Consider the following 17,624-nt stretch of genomic DNA (forward strand, 5'->3'; position numbering starts at 1 on the left):
TTATCTGCAGCTCAAAAATATTGGTATTAGGCCTGTCACGATAGCAAATTTTGCTGAGCGATTAATTGTCTCAAAAATTATTGCGATAAACGATAATATTGTTTGAAGACCTTTTTACACTGATTTAGTGGAAATGACATAATAATCCATGCGATTTCTTGCCAAAGATAGATACACTTTATTTTCAAAAGAATATTTAACACTGGAACTGATAAACAAAATAAACAAAACAACCAAAAACGAAAACAAAATGGATTCTCAGTCTCCATTAACAAAAAACGCACTTGAAAAAAAAAACTAAACAACATAAAGTAAAAGTGGAAATAAATACTGCATTCAACCAAAAGAGTGCAGATTATGAAGTCTGTATATTATGTTGCCTTTCAGTAATAATTAGATTTAAATAGAGAAGATGGGCACATCGACTACCTGATGCAATAGTTCACATTACATGTGTTTTTGCTCCTATTTTCTCCCTTACAACAATCTTAAAACCTTGGTCTTTCTAAGTTTGTGTGGTGTGTTACGGTAGATCATCGTTGCCGCTCCGATCTAAATCAGGGGTTTTCCCCGACTGTGATCTTAATGCAGCCTGTTGAATGTGACAGGCAGCCAATCAGAAAGCGCGGATTCTCCTCAGCGCTTTCTGAGGGTAAATTACGGAGGGGAATCCCAAACAGCTGACACGGCGCAACCGGAAGTCCAGCGGACATTGGAGATGATATGTGGAAACAACATTAATGTTTATTCAACATGCAATGAATATAGATATGACAAGAGGAGAAGTTGGAGCGAAATTGCTACCGCAGATGATAAACCCGGTAACTTTTCAGCTGTTCTTCGTTAACGTGACGTAAATAGGTTATAATGATTTTCATTCAGTCAGGACTTTACGCTGACACCAGCCACATGCATTGCAGGTAGATTGTAGTAAAGCATTGATTAATGCCTGGTTTTAAAATTAGTTCACTGGACTTGTAGCCATTATTTTGTGCCCATTGTTGGACACCGCATGGCAGGAACGAACCCGATCGAACCGTTATACCTAGGATTTCTGTCGGCTAATGTGCGGTCTGTCAGGTTTTGAAAATGGGCCGACAATCGGCTGACAGCTCTAAGATCCTGTAGTGTGCACTGGGCTTTACACTGAGGAAATGAGGAAGGGAGGGTCAGTGGAGAGCACTGGAGTTGAGCCTTTTTTCATTCGGTGTCATCAACAGAAAGAGAAAAAGGCCGGAAGAGACGATAATGCCGATAATTGAAATGACATCGATAGTTTTAATTTATCGTACAATTAATCGATTTATCGTTTATCGCAACAGGCCTAATTGGTATGAAGCTATTCTACTCCCTGATCACGTCCCAGTTATTCTATCAATAAAATTACCAAATTATTGCCGATCTTCAATCCCATTTTGTTTTCAATCTAAATGGTCTAAGTCCGAAGAGTTTGAGGAATTTCTTGAAGAGAAAAGTTTGTATTAAAATTTCAATTTTAATACAAACCAAACAATTGCATCAATAAAATGGGTAGAATTTAAAGCCTATATGAGGGGGGAAATAATGAGTTATACTAGGCATAAATCAAGACTGGATTTGAATAAACTAAAAAACATTGAAAAACAAATCAAAGAATTGCAAGAACAGATGTATCATTGCAATGACACTGACAACTATAGGAGACTTCTTTTACTAAAATCAGAATATAACGAGCTCACTATCAACAAAATAGCAACTAATCTACTGTGGTTAAAACAATCACATTACAATTAGGGTGAGAAGGCAGGAAAACTCTTTGCTTGGAGACTTAAAAAGTTACAGACAAATCAGGCCATATATTTAATCAAATTAAATAATGGTGAGAATCTGGTGGATCCAAAAAATATAAATGATGCATTTGCAAAATATTCTGGACAAATAAACAGAAGCAGTTTCTGGACCAACTTCAATTTCCAACCCTGATCTACATGATGTGCTTCATAAAGAGGGTCTGGGCTCTCATCATCTCATCTCTTTAAATTTTACATAATCACTAAAGATTGGCCGTGGCATTTGCACCAGTTTGACACTACAAAACTTACCAGAATTGCCTGTGCTATAAACAACCATCCTCCACTGCTAAGAGAGAAGTGCTGATCTGAACGAGGCAACTGTTAATGTGAATTTAATATTTGGAAGCGTGGCCAACACGGAAAAGAAAGAAAGTAGGAAGAAAAAAAGGATAGAAAGAAGGAAAGAAGGGGAAGAAAGGAGGTAATTTTTTTGAATAAGGAAGTAAAGACAAACAGCTACTTCCAGTTGTAGAGGTAAGACTTCTGAGTAAACATGTCGGTTTTGAATTCACAAAGCCAGTAACCAACAAGTCAATATTTACAAGAGTTAACATCTCTTCAGAGCAACTAACTCTAAAACAGTCTACTGAAAAACAAACCCCAACAACTAATGACTTGAAGTGATCAAAAATGCTTTAGAAACTTAACTACCATCAGATTGAGATAATCACTGATCTGTCTGATCATTTGAAAATGAAATGATTATTATCTTGATGTGATGTTCCTAAAATGTCCATTCTGACAGAATGTGTCTCCACCCCCAGTGAAATGTGGAAAGGAGCCACTGAGAGAATCTGTTCTCTTGTAAACATGTGAATGCCAAGCTGTGAACTGCAATTTAAAAGCTAATCAGCAAGAGACAGGCATTCCTTCTAAATCCCACTCTTACTCATGGCATGCAAATAGTAGAAAATTTAATCAGCCTTTTTTAACCCCTCATGACTTCACCCTCAGTCGTCAAGGCAACACTAATCTCAAAAGCTGTCTGCCAAGTGAAATTTCTGAGGCTGATCTGGGTTCTTCAAAATTTCAACAACACCAGCTGAGTTTTAAAGTACCATATATGCATAAATACAAATGCAAGTGGTTCTCTTTGGTTTAAAACGTATCAAAATAGCTAGTTATTCTGCTGGTTAAACTGTCGACTAACAATCACAGAAACCATTTTACACAGATTTAATTTAATGCAGCAGAAAAACATTTACAAGGTAAAGAGACGGTAAGGTGGAATGTGTTGCACTGTGGAGTCCTCTGGCTTCAAAAAGCGCAATACATGTACAGGCCGTTCAAGTACGATTTTACAAAACAGCAGAGACCAGCCAGAAGTAACTGTCTTAAATGAGTCCTTGCTATTGAGATACAAATATTGAGGAGGCGGGGGTGTTTCATCACTTTGCTTCAACACTAATAAAAGCCGAGGAAAGCATGAGAATAAATGCATGGTCACAATCTAATTTTCCATTTCTTTTTGCTTAAATGTCACCTAATATCTAAACATGCTGATGGTCGTCTCTAATGATCATCATTACTTCACAATGTGCAATATTGCATCTTGAACACAATATTTGGTAGGATTTTGTATTTCAAATTTTGCATGCATTTTTTTGGCCTTGCTGATGAACATTCACCTCCTCCATGGAAACACTTGATGTAAATTTTCAAAGGTTGAGATAAGGGATGCAAGTTATCCATCCATCCATCCATCCATCCATCTTCTTCCGCTTATCCGAGGTCGGGTCGCGGGGGTAGCAGCTTCAGAAGGGAGGCCCAGACTTCCCTCTCCCCAGCCACTTCTTCTAGCTCCTCCAGGGGAATCCCGAGGCGTTCCCAGGCCAGCCGAGAGACATAGTCCCTCCAGCGTGTCCTGGGTCTTCCCCGGGGCCTCCTCCCGGTGGGACGTGCCCGGAACACCTCACCAGGGAGGCGTCCAGGAGGCATCCTGACCAGATGCCCGAGCCACCTCAACTGGCTCCTCTCGATGTGAAGGAGCAGCGGCTCTACTCTGAGTCCCTCCCGGATGACTGAGCTTCTCACCCTATCTCTAAGGGAGAGCCCAGCCACCCTACGGAGAAAACCCATTTCGGCCGCTTGTATCCGCGATCTCGTTCTTTCGGTCATGACCCAAAGCTCATGACCATAGATGAGGGTGGGAACGTAGATCGACCGGTAAATCGAGAGCTTCGCTTTTTGGCTCAGCTCTCTCTTCACCACGACGGACCGGTACAGTGCCCGCTTGACAGCAGACGCTGCGCCAATCCGCCTGTCGATCTCCTGCTCCCTTCTTCCCCCATTCGTGAACAAGATCCCGAGATACTTAAACTCCTCCACTTGGGGCAGGACACCCCCCCCTGACCCGGAGAAGGCACTCTACCCTTTTCCGGCTCAAGACCATGGCCTCGGATTTGGAGGCACTGATCCCCATCCCGGCCGCTTCACACTCGGCTGCGAACCGCTCCAGCGAGAGCTGCAGATCACGATCTGATGAAGCCAAAAGGACCACATCGTCTGCGAAAAGCAGAGATGAGATCCTAAGGCCACCAAATCGGATCCCCTCAACACCTTGGCTGCGCCTAGAAATTCTGTCCATGAAAGTGATGAACAGAATCGGTGACAAAGGGCAGCCCTGGCGGAGTCCAACTCTCACTGGAAACGAGCCCGACTTACTGCCGGCAATGTGGACCAGACTCTGACACCGGTCATACAGGGACCTGACAGCCCGTATCAAAGGGCCCGGTACCCCATACTCCCGGAGAACCCCCCACAGGGCTCCCCGAGGGACACGGTCGAACGCCTTCTCCAAGTCCACAAAACACATGTAGACTGGTTGGGCGAACTCCCATGCACCCTCCAGGACCCTGCCGAGGGTGTAGAGCTGGTCCAGTGTTCCACGACCAGGACGAAAACCACACTGCTCTTCCTGAATCCGAGGTTCGACTATCCGACGGACCCTCCTCTCCAGGACCCCTGAATAGACCTTGCCAGGGAGGCTTAAGAGTGTGACCCCTCTATAATTGGAGCACACCCTCCGGTCCCCCTTTTTGAACAGGGGGACCACCACCCCAGTCTGCCAATCCAGGGGAACTGCCCCCGATGTCCATGCGACATTGCAGAGTCGCGTCAACCAACACAACCCCACAACATCCAGAGCCTTAAGGAACTCCGGGCGGATCTCATCCACCCCCGGGGCCCTGCCACCGAGGAGCTTTTTAACCACCTCGGTGACCTCGTCCCCAGAGATTGGAGAGCCCAACCCAGAGTCCCCAGGCGCCGCTTCCTCAGTGGAAGGCATGTTGGTGGGATTGAGGAGGTCTTCGAAGTACTCTGCCCACCGGCCCACAACGTCCCGAGTAGAGGTCAGCAGCACACCATCCCCACTATAAACAGTGTTGGTGCTGCACCGCTTCCCCCCCCTGAGACGCCGGATGGTGGACCAGAATCGCCTCGAAGCCGTACGGAAGTCTTCGATTAATGAAAATGAATTAATCTAATGTCGGTCAATCTCATTGATCGACTAACGATTAATTGATATGTGGCCATCTTCTTAAAAACTCTCCTGCATCAAGGCGGTCGGCCATCTTTGCATAACACTTAGAGCTACTTTCTCATAATGCTGAATTTATAAAAAGCACATTATATATACACTATATTTCCAAAAGTATTGGCTCACCAACCTTGACCCACATATGAGCTGAAGTGACATCCTGTTCCTAATCCATGGGGGTCAATATGACATTGGTCCACCAGCTAGAACAGCTTCAACTCTTCTGGAAATGCTGTCCATAAGGTTTAAAAGAGTGCTTATGGGGATTTTTGACCATTCTTCCAGAAGCACATTTGGGAAGTCACATAACAATGCTGGACAAGAAGGCCTGGCTCTCAGTCTCTGCTCTAATTCATCCCAAAGGTGTTCTATCAGGTTGAGGTCAGGACTCTGTGCAGGCCAGTCAAGTTCATTGGCCCCATACTCCGCCATCCATGTCTTTATGGACCTTGCTGTGTGCTCTGATATACAGTCATGTTGGAAGAGGAAGGAGCCAGCTCCAAACTGTTCTCACAAAGTTGGGAGCATGGAGTTGTCCAAAATGTCTTGGTATGAAGAAGCATTCAGTTTCTTTCACTGGAAATACAGGGCCAACCCACACCATAATCAACCCCAAATCCCTTGCCCCTTGGCACAATGCAGTCAGACAAGTACGCTTTTAGTACTTTAGTAGTATGCTTTTAAATTCTTTCTTTTCGCATATAAATCATTCATTTATGGTCTATATAAAGTAGGGACAGGAGGCGAAGTACAGAACAATTTTGTGACGTGGTGCGGAGAGAACCAACTCCTTCTTAATGTAAACAAGACCAAGGAAATGGTTGTCAGTTTCTGCAGTAAGAAAACACATTTGCTCCCAATTTCCATCTCAGGGGCAACTGTGGAGCAGGTTCAATCTTATAAGTACATTACTTGTAAGATTAGACTGTAAGCTAAAGTGGACTATGAACACTGAGGTGCTCTATAAAAAGGCCATGAGCAGACGTTTTTTTACAGAAGCTAAGGTCTTTTAACATCTGCAGTAGGATGCTCTTCATGTTCTATCAGTCATCAGTGTGTAACCTGGGTGTAAATGCCAACTTGCCTCTCCTCAATTTATCTGGTTCTTCCACTCTCTATGTTCCCACAGTAAATCTTGCAATAGTGCTAACATATTATTATAAATTCTCGCGAGACTTGAACAGCCAATCGCTGTTGAGTATCAGGGATCACATGTGCTACAGCAACCTATCTGCTAGGCATATTAGCTGGAGCAGAAGAATGTGAAACATTAGGACGCATTGAGAGGAGCAGAGCTGCAGGTCAGTTAAGCGTTGTGTAATTTTTTCACCTTAATTCTGTACGATATTCACACAAATGTGCTGAACTATGGGAGCCAACTACCATGAGCTGAGATGAGTTGAAAAAACCCGGTTGTGTGAGATATAAACAGCGGAATTGGTGAGTGTTTCTGCGTGTAACCTAGCGGTTAGCTCATTGATGTCGCTGAGTGTTTGTTGTGTGTCAGTGCTGCTAAATTACTGACTGCTATGTAAATCTAGAGTCCTTTGAATGACCATCTGATGATCAATAAGGCGCCTTAAATATTTATTGAGCACTTGTTTAAATTAGTTTTTGTTTTATACTACATGTTAACTAATTTATTTGGTGCATAAAATAAATTATTCAGGCCAGGTTTGATGGTGAGCTGAAGGTCCAGGTCTAGGGCCTTAAAAAGGATTGCACTTGTAGTGCGTGAAGACATTTGCTTCTCCTGCCAGGCTGGTAGGAGGTTCCTTGCAGCCAGCAAACAAGTTTGTTACCACTCTGATCTCTGACTTTTTCCAGTTCATGACCTGCACTTCAGCATTGAATTGCCTGGGACCTCTCACCAACCCCAGCTTGGGGTTAAGGAACTGAAGCATGTGTGGGTTTATTAATTATTGAACTGTGGGATTGACTAATTCTGTTTTCCTTTCTGTTTTGTAAATTGTATATGGCCATTTAGATGTTTTTTTCACTGATGTTGTAAATATGTACATTTTTTTCCCACTGTGAATACAGTGGCACTCGCAATTGCAAATCTTCAGTCTCTGCTCCTTCATGAGTCACAACTATCTTCTGAGAAACTAGCCCATTTACCTTATTGGTCACCAACCATTTACATTGATTTAAAATATATTATAGTATCTTGTTATCTTTACAGATATGCTACAAGTGGCTAGTTCCATTATCAATGCAGTGGTGTGCTGCAATGAAGATGAAAGACTCAAACTGACTTAAACTGATAAAGGCTGAGTCAGTTGAAGGATCAAGCTGGCTTCACTGGAAGAGGTGATGAGAGACAGATTGCTGAAGAAGAAGCTATCAAGGATAATGCCGTTCATCTCCTCTACAGTATGGTGGACAGCCTGAGGAGCAGACATAGCTTAAGATTACTGCAACCCAAATGTGCTAAAGAACACTACAGCAAGTCCTTTCTGCCCGACGCTATCGGACTTTATAAGACATACATAGTCTCTAGAGCTGTGTGTTGAATATATATTGATATGCGTGTGTCCTTAAGACTATCACTGCTCGTTGCTATTTATTATTGTTGTATGTTTGTTTATTCTAATTTTTATTGTTTACTACGCTGGGACAAATTTTCAATAAAGTATTATCTCATCATAAAACCACAATGCTTTGGTCTGAATTCCTGGAGTGAGAAACCAGAAAAGAAGTTTTCTCACACACTACAATAAAGAAGGGATTGTTGTTTCCTTTTGAATCAGTCAAAGCATCAAAAAACTGTGCTGATAATGGCGAGGAGACCACATATGATGATTTGCCCAAGAGCCCTTGCAACACTCCCAGTGAATTCTCTTCAATGGACAAACAAAGCACAGATCAACGAGTTTCCCTTCAGAGTGACCAGTCAACCTGAGTATGACTTTTCCAGTCCTGAATTCCTAAGACACTTTTCCACTGGCAATTCGAGCACTAACCGGTTAATGTACGGTTCAGTTCTACCCCAGGTAGTGAGCTTTTCCATTATCCGGTCTGTTCCTCACTTTTGTGGGCAGACATGAGCAGCAGCAGTTGTGTTCAATGCTCTGCTGATGTTTGCAGTGACACAAAGTATCGGAGAACCTCCAGGTTCTGGTTCTGATGGATTAAAATAAGCCCAGATATTTAATTTTGTCTTACAGAAAATCATTGCTGACCCAAACATTATGATGAACGCCCAGAGCAGCTGATTATTTTTGCTATGCATGTAAATATAATTACAACCTTCTGGATTTGCTCATGGAAAACAAATCTGGCCGAGGCAGACCGAGGCCATACCAGTTAGAGGGAGGCTAGTGAAAAAGCGTCTTTAATCTCCCCTCCTTCACCAGAAATGTGTCTAGACACTGACAACGAGATTCTGAGCATCTTGGAGAAGTCCAAGAAGAAACACTCACGTCGAAAGATTGCAAATCCCCCTAAACCCAAAGGTTTCCGTTCACCTGGCAACAGCTGCAAAGAGAAGACCTTCCCTTTGTCTCCAAAGAACCTGACCACTTTGGTACAGATGTCTTCGTACCTCCACCAAACAAGCATTTTTCAAAGTGAATAACTTTTGTTCTGATGAGTTTTAGATCTTCTCGTTTTGCTGTGTTTTTCAAACGTGAATGAGACATTTCACACCCTGCCCCCCTCCACGTCTCAGAGTATTCCACTCCACCCTGTTCAGCCATTTTTATAGTTTGATAGCAGTGATACGATTATGTACCAGCAGAGAAACTTTTTATTCTAGTTTATATCAACTATATCAACAACGGAAGACTTGTCCGTCCAACCTTACATGTTGGAGCCAGAATCTGACTCAGAGCAGGAGAATAAAGACAACCAACCTGCACAACCACACATTCAAATGAATGCACCCAATGTACTGTATTCATTTTAAATATTGTAATTGTTTTTGATTCAGTAGTTTAAATACATTGTTTAATATCACTTTTTCAAAATTTTACTTACTTACTAGAACTAGTACGGTACTAGTATTTACCGTTGAGCTTAACTTTTCATTTATGGGTTTAAAAGTCCTCGTGACAGGTGTTGAGAATTAGTCATAGCTATATACAGTGTGATACAGAAATTAGATTGTCTTGATCTACGTTTCTTGTATTTGTCCTTATGAAATACACAATAAAATAAGAAATAAAAAAGCCCACAATAAGTAGTGAAGATAAATTATGATAAGAATCGGGAAGTTGCTGATAAAGTAAACACAACGTTCAGTAACTGTGTCACAGTGACAGATATGCAGTCCTAATCAGTGCTCTGCACAGAGCAGGAAGCACATTCACCATGTCTATTTGAATAATTTGCATCTGTATTCCTAAAAGTGGATTGGTATTGTGATATGCTTAAAATGTGATTTCCTCTGTTGAAAAGTCCTTTAGATAAAATTACTTAATGATAAAATATAAATGTTGATTATAGAAAAAGGGAGACGAAGGAAACACAAAGCAGTCTGTATGTTGACTGCTGTTCTAACTGCTTGATGAAGAACTACTATGATATTTTTTTTGCCGTCTCCTTGAGATAATTGAAAAAGTGTTGTTTTATCTTCTGTGTTTCCTAGATTTTGTTCTAAATGTTTCAACCAATACATCATCTACGTGGTCAGCTAACCTATTACACTGCTTTAGGTTGTATTTGATAATATGTGGAGTTTAACATTATGCCTGAGCCACAACACCCCATTTGATGTAATCACTGACCCTGTCAATGGTTGACAATTGACCTATTTACCATAACATAAATCACTGACAGACTTCCGGATGGTGGAAAAGCGAGCAACAGCATAAATTCCAAGCTCCAAAACGGTCAAGTTAATTGGTCAAGCTGAAAAGGAATCAGTGATAATTGTAACTTGCTGAGATAAATATACCTTCACAATGGCTCTTTCTATACCTAATCATAAGTGCAAAAGTAGAGAATAGTGAGGAAGCATAATGATTGGTAACCTGCTAGTTAAAACTTAATGCTACTTTGAACTTTGGTCTGCTGTGCTTTTTCATTATACTGAATTACATAAAAGTCTGTTATTTACAGTTCCAATCCCCACCAAACCATATGTCTATATTTATACCATACACATGCATAGTATCTTGCCATTCAGACAATGTCAGTGCTAGACTTCATCTATTATTTTAAAACCAAAGCCTTATCAGGCAGGTATTTATATATACAATAACAGAGACAGAATTTCTATTATGTTATTATTATTTGGGTATTTTCTTGATAATCAAGTGGTGCCCTAGTTTAATCATTTTTGTCTAAAATACTAGTCTTATTATTAAAGCCCTAAGCAATCATTTAGTCATTCACAGTCATAACTAGACCCCTATTGCACAATAGAACGGAATAGAAATAGCCTTTATTGTCCCTTGGTGGGAAAATTTAGATAGCTTGGAGGATTAGTGCAACTGGCCTGTGCCAAATTTCCACTAAAACTACATTAAGAAAAGATTTTAAAAAACAAACAAACAAACAAAAAATGGGACAAAACCCTTTCCAAATGTTTTGTGAACTTTAAAGAGATCTCCAAGGTCAGCTCTAATTGTTATGAAAAACAAACAATGACTTACACATGCTTCTATTGTGCAAAAACAGAAGAGTATGAAGATTGAACTTATAGTCTAACTAGTCACATTATAAAACATCACCTCTATCCAACATAAAATAAATATCTAAGATGGCATTAGGTAGAATTAATGCCATACAAGACAGGCTTTGAAGTAAAAATGAAATTCACTCAAGATGACTGAAATGACAGCAAACATGTCAGTACCATATGTGCATCAGTATAGGAGAAAAAGTTCATGTAAACCGTAAGAACAGATCAGATCCCAAAACTGCCATGTTGTCTCACCTGGTAGGTATCCTGTCTTTTCATTTGGGATGGAGAGAAAGGAGTCAACAATAGCTGTTCTGCTCTGCAGGAGGGTGGATATCATCTCTAGGCCCTCTGGTCCCAGCAGTTCAAACAGCTGAGGAAAAAAAAGAGATGGAAGGGGCGTTACATTCTGTAGCCACACACATCAAAACATGTAAACACATCCAATGGTGACCAACAACCAACACAGTACTTCTGCCAAGGCTGAACACCTGGTAATTACCATCCGCCCTTTGCAGAATATGCTCCACTGCTTAGCCTCACAAACATGGCCACCTGGCACTTAGAGACTCACAGAAAAACAACAACAAATCCTGCGCAGAGCCACAGCATTAATCTAAATGCTCAGCAAAGAAACTATTTGTTCATTCTAGTTAAAGAACAGTTAATATGAATGTGTATAGTTTATACCTGGAAATGTTTCTTTGGGTTACTTTCAAAAAGATTTTTTTATAGTCTTTTAAATCTGCACAACAGAAAATTCTAGACATATAGATATGGATATATTCTAGCTTTTATTTGGACTTAAACTGTCTAAATATATATATGTGTGTGTGTGTGATCCCAATTATTTTGCTCAATATAAATGCTGATTATTTAAAAGATTGAGTTTGAGTAAATGCAGTGAGAACAATGCCAATTTTGGCCAATACCAATTTCTTTGGTCTGAAATGTCGCAAAATATAGCAAGAAAGTCGCTGAGTTGGCAACAGTGGGGTGACTGCAAATGTGCAGACATGACCTGGTGGTTGGGTCTGTCAATAAGACCTCTATCAGTACAGAGCAGAAGAGGGCAGTGGTTGACTGTTAGACCTTTGCTGATGTAGATAAGATCGGTGGATAAGATGGGCTTCACATATAGGTATCAACCAATCTTCCAAAATTAAGGAAATTGGCGCATACTTACTGAGCATGAATCAATTCAGATGGACCTAGTGGCCCTCCACTCCCTATCTGCCACGTTCACTTACACTGACTTTTATAAACACAAAAGTAGTATCTTAAAACTGTTTTTGCAATTTGTGATTAATTGGTGCCAGTACTGAAAAGAATTGCAAAATGTGATATTGAGACAGACCTCTTTACAACTACAAATGTTTTCTTCCACGATCCATGTGGCCCTCTTCCTATTTTTTTTTAGAGCTGAGGCGTGTTGCTCAATCGGTGGCATGGAGATTAGTAATTTGGCCTCCCCTGTTCACAAGGCATGATTTTCCCTTCTGTATGAAGTCTCGTGAATTATCTACTTGGAGTTATCTGATTAGGTGAGAGTCCCGCAGGGACAGATAAGCAAACTAGTTATTTCATATAGATTCTGGCCAAATGACATCCTACAGGCAAGTGCAATTCTAAAGCATCACCGGTGCAATAACTCCACATCTGCAAGGCTACAGGTCAGGAGAGGAAATATGAGTGTCCTGCCATATTTCTATTCAGCTTCACCTTCTCAATTTTTTAGCTGGTATATGAAAAAGGCCAAGGCATTATTGGAATAAAATCCCCAACAGGCAGGGCAGGAGCACCTTGAGATCACCTCAAAACTACAATATCCACTTCAAAACACCTTACATCCTAAGTAATTACCACAACAAATACAAAGCTTGGACTTTTCAAATAAAATTTTTAATTAGCCTGTCTTTCTCATTATCTATTTGCAACCATCAAAACATCATTAATCATTTGTTCATCAGATTCAATCGTACATTTTAAATCTTCTACATTAGTAGAAGAAGAAAGTAGAAAAAAATGGTCAATTTGGACACAGAAGAAGTGTGAGGTGTTACCTGGAAATACATCTACAGATATGTCTATCTCAGAAGTTAGATCTGATGGGTTTTCTATTCTTAAAAATAGTTTTTAAAATGCAAAAGTTTATTTTAAAATAGAGTTTCAAAATGCTGTTTTCATTTTAAATGTTGTATGTAGCTTGATGGCTCTCCACGTTTTTGCTCCCATGTTAAGCTCTGTGACTACCACAAAATGTCAGCTTCCCAGGGATACCAATAAGAAATAATAAGGACGGAGTTATTTTATTGTTAGCTTTAATGTTACAGAGTGCAAAGCCTTTTAGCTTTACTGTTGGCTTTGGAGTCACACAGAGGTAGATGCATAGAGAGCCTGCAGGTGTACTCCCACTCATTCTCACACACACTGCATCTACATCTAAAATATATCAGTGGGAGAGTTCACTCCCAAATGTCAACTACGTGACGAACATTGGAACCAACTGTAAGCAGGTTAAGTTGTACAATTCTGGCAACATGGTTGGAAAAGATAAATACCTTGGAGAATATACAAATAAAAGCAGGATAAAAAAACAACTTAATGATAAAAAAAACTTTAACAGTTAATAAAAAAAAAACTATTTCAAATAAGAGAGGAGGTTGTTTTTATGAGCTGTAGCTTATTCCAACTGCTATGAGAGTTATAATGCTAAGCAGTCTATTTAGATTGCTTAGGACTCAACTCCTGCATACACAATTGAAACCAGGCATTCACATACACTATATAAAAAGACACTTTCTCCACTCTGATGTGAAATAATAAACTTTTTCTGTTTTAGGTCAATTAGGATTACCTAATTTTGTTTCTATTTGCAAAATACTTGAATAATGTGAGAGAAAAAAATGTTAAGGCAATTTTCATTATTTTATTCAAAGAAGATAATAAAAGGCAAAAGTTTAAAACAGTTCATTAGTAGTGAAGTCAAACATTTTGATTTCAAACATGTCGAACATGACGTGGGTCAAACATTTTGTAAAAGTAAAATTCAAATGTTACCCCTCCCAGACCAAAAAGCACACATCTATATTTGCCCTGAACACCCCCCTTGATCTGCATGAAATGGTTTGTTCCTGCTTGGAGCCCTTGACAGTGTTCAGCAGCAGTCAGTGGAAGACGAGAACAACTGTGACAGTTACTATGCTGCTAAGAAAAATAATAGTTAGGTTTTCAAAAAACAAAAAAATAGAGAGATATAGAGAGAAAAAGACAAGAGTGTCAATTTACAGTCCAGTGCTCCGAGTGGTGGGTAGACTGTGTCTACCATTATCAATCATTTAGCACAGTTAGCTTAGCTACAGACTACTGTTTGCCTCCATTTCACTAGCATTCAATGAATGAAGGAAAAAATGACCAAGATATTTATATATTTAACTTGTCCCTGTGCCTTTTACCACACTTAACAGATGAGTCAGTCAGCAGCAGCTCTAAACCCTGTCCCTCTTTCACTCTCCTAAGTGAAATTAAAGCTACAGTATGCAACTTTTATAAGAAATATATTTTTTTACACATTTGTTAAAACTGTCATTATGTTGTGACAGTATGGCATGAGAGATAATCTGCTTTCTCCCAGTGCGATCTAGAAACAACCAATCAGAGGCAGGAGGCAGGTTTTAGAGCTGTCAATCACAATCTCATGTGGCTGCTCCCTCCCCTTGCTCTGTGCTATGCTGTAACTAGCGATAAGTTTCATAACGATAAGTTGTTTCTCTACCGTAAGCATATTTAGTGATAAGTGAATGAGGTTGATTGACAGTACTAAGACTTCTCTCCTGGTTCTGATTGGTTGTTTTTGGTCAGAATGGCACATTTCTTTAGACAGCAGTAGCAGCTCAGGGAGGAGTGGAGGAGATTGATTGTTTTCACAGATTATCTGTCTCATAGCAAACTGTCACGACATGGTGACAGCTTTAACAAATCAGGGTTTATACAGGAATCCTAGACTTGAATTTACTGCCTTTTACTACCCATTTTTTACTATCTCTCAATATTTTTACTACCAACACAAAATCGAGCCGCAGTCCCTTTTGGGGGAGCAGTGAATTCTAGGGGTGCACCGATTTATCAGCCAGTATAAATCGGTTGATTTATTAGCACCGATTTCCTTAATTTTGGGAGATCAGTGATCGGCAGATATTTACATGTGAAGCCAATCTTATCCCCCAGGTGTATATGTGACTTTATCTTGACCAAGATCTCACATGTAAATATTCCAAAAGCATTTCCAGAAGACTTAAGATATTTGTTTGTTTTTTTAAAGAATATTAAAAAAATGCTGACATACAAATTTCACAAGCCGATGTTTTATTCTCAATAAAGCAATAATATTGGTTTGCTACTAACTGTCAACACAAGTTGGGTTGTTTTTAAATGTAATATGTTGATGTGCAGCGGAATTTAGTGTTTCGGTTCAGTTTTAAAAAAAAAGGCAGCCCACACACCAACTCTGACAGATCACCAGTAGAGCAAATTAGCTAATCAACCACCGCTGTGTTCAGACGATCATCACTTTTTAATAAACGCAAAATAAACACCAGGTCTGGAAACATAAACGGACTGAATGGTCTGTTTTTGAGTGGAAATCGTTTGCGTGTTTGTTGGTATGGAATCCAGATAGGTAAAGTGGCGCTGTTGTCAGTTGCTATGGCAATGAGTCTGTGTGTAGCGTAGCTAACCCAGAGAGAGAGAAAAAAGTGTTTTTGAGTTGTTCTTTAATGGTTTTTCAGCGCTTTTTTTCCTATGCTGTTGCGCATAACTCAGAATTAACATCTACCTCTCCAGGTTTCATTTTGTTAAACGGATCGTTCTACCGCGGCAGCGCATCTACGGATGGCAAGTGACAGAATAGGCTTTTCTTATCCAGCACATTCGCAAAATTTGTAAACTTGTAAACAATAACATGTATGGTATCAGCTGATGAATGCTGTACAGGTAAAAGTGTTACTACTTTTCCTAAAAATGCAGTAGAATTTTAATGTTGGCTCGTGTTCACTCTGCCATCTGTTTGTGTTGTAGTTGGTGATGTTATTTAACTTACGTTAGTAGCAGCAGTGTTCAGCCGCCAGAAAAGCTCAGCTCTGAGGTTGATGGTGCCAGTAAGCTCTGCTGCCTGTCTGCGCCACCCGTCACGTTGCTGGTAATACTGCTTTCTGCTGCGGTGTGACGGTAATACTCATGATTTTAAGGTTTTCATGTCGGTTAAAATGACTAGTAACAATATCTTCATATTAACTCAGTTAGCCTAAGAATGAGCTGCTTAGATTTTGGTGGTCAAGGTTAGGGTCACAAAGTCCATCATTCTGTCCTCTTTCTATTCCAGGACATTGAATCCGGAGAGGCTGAGACAGACATTGCAGAGAAGACCATGGGCATCTGCACTGTCTAAGCAGAGGGTCCAGGTAATGAATGGCTTGCTGATGATAGTGCTGCGCTGGAGAAGGCACTCTACCCTTTTCCGCTCAAGACCATGACCTCGGATTTGGAAGCACTGATCCTCAATTCAGCCGCTTCACACTCAGCTGTGAACCACTCCAGGAAAAGCTTCAGATCATGACCTGCTGAAGCCAGTAGGACCACATTATTTGCAAAAAGCAGAGAAGCGATCATAAGGTCACCAAACTGGATCCTCTCAACATCATTACTGTGCCTAGAAATTCTGTCCATAAAAGTTATGAACAGAATCGATAATGTTACAGAGGAATTGTTGTTCTCCAGTTGTCGTGTAAGGGAAAGGCAAGAGCAGCCTTGGCGGAGTCCAACTCTCACTGCAATGCAGCAATGCAGACCAGACTCAGACACCAGTCCCATATCCAAGGGCCTAGTACCCCATGGTAATGGAGCAACCGAGTGGAGAGCACCAGAGTTGAGCCTTTTTCATTCAGTGTCATCAACAGAAAGAGAAAAAGGCTGGAAGAGACAATAAAGCCGATAATTAAAATGAGGTCGATAGTTTTAATTTATCGTATTTAGGCCTGTCGTTATAAATCAATTAATCATACGATAAATTAAAACTACCGACGTCAATTTAATTATCGGCATTATCGTCTCTTCCGGCCTTTTCCTCTTTCAAAATTTGCTATAGTGACAGGCCTACTTATTATTAACACTGGATTCATATTGCAGGCTTTTGTATAGTTTTGAGATCATGCCTGTTGTTGATTCACCTTTTGCTATTGATAATAAAATTTCTTCAGTTTTGGTCATATATGTTGAGATTTTTTTGCCATTCACTATGATTCTGGAGATAATGTCTAAGTTGCAAGTATCTGTAAAAATCTGTTTTTTGTTAATTAAATTCCCTTTGGATTTGTTCAAAAGATTTCATTATTGATCCATTAAAAAGCTGTGCTATAAATACCAGTCCCCCTTTTTGTCCATCTCTCAAACCCTGTATCCATAGTAGCTGGGGTAAAATCTGGAATCTTTGCTATTTTTACAATTTATGATATAGTCAGGGAAATTAAATTCATTTTTTATTCTTGACCAAATGTTAATCGTTTCCTTAATCCAGCAATTTTGAATTTTGAGATTTCTTTGAACCCTCCTTGTTGTAAAGGGCAGT

The 17,624-nt window shown here is 40.1% G+C and overlaps 1 protein-coding gene across 3 annotated transcripts in view; it reads right to left on the minus strand.

Moving 5' to 3' along the window:
- The window catches only part of ascc3 (activating signal cointegrator 1 complex subunit 3), a 251,362-nt gene that overhangs the window by 214,165 nt on the left and 19,573 nt on the right, over nucleotides 1-17,624 (minus strand). For all 3 annotated transcript variants that reach the window (XM_023330521.1, XM_023330523.1, XM_023330522.1), the window contains exon 5: nucleotides 11,258-11,375. In XM_023330521.1, coding sequence (XP_023186289.1) covers nucleotides 11,258-11,375 — 118 coding nt within the window. The remainder of the gene's footprint in view (nucleotides 1-11,257; nucleotides 11,376-17,624) is intronic.

This window comes from Xiphophorus maculatus, chromosome 3 (genome assembly GCF_002775205.1).
Source record: "Xiphophorus maculatus strain JP 163 A chromosome 3, X_maculatus-5.0-male, whole genome shotgun sequence".
Lineage (NCBI taxonomy): Eukaryota > Metazoa > Chordata > Actinopteri > Cyprinodontiformes > Poeciliidae > Xiphophorus > Xiphophorus maculatus.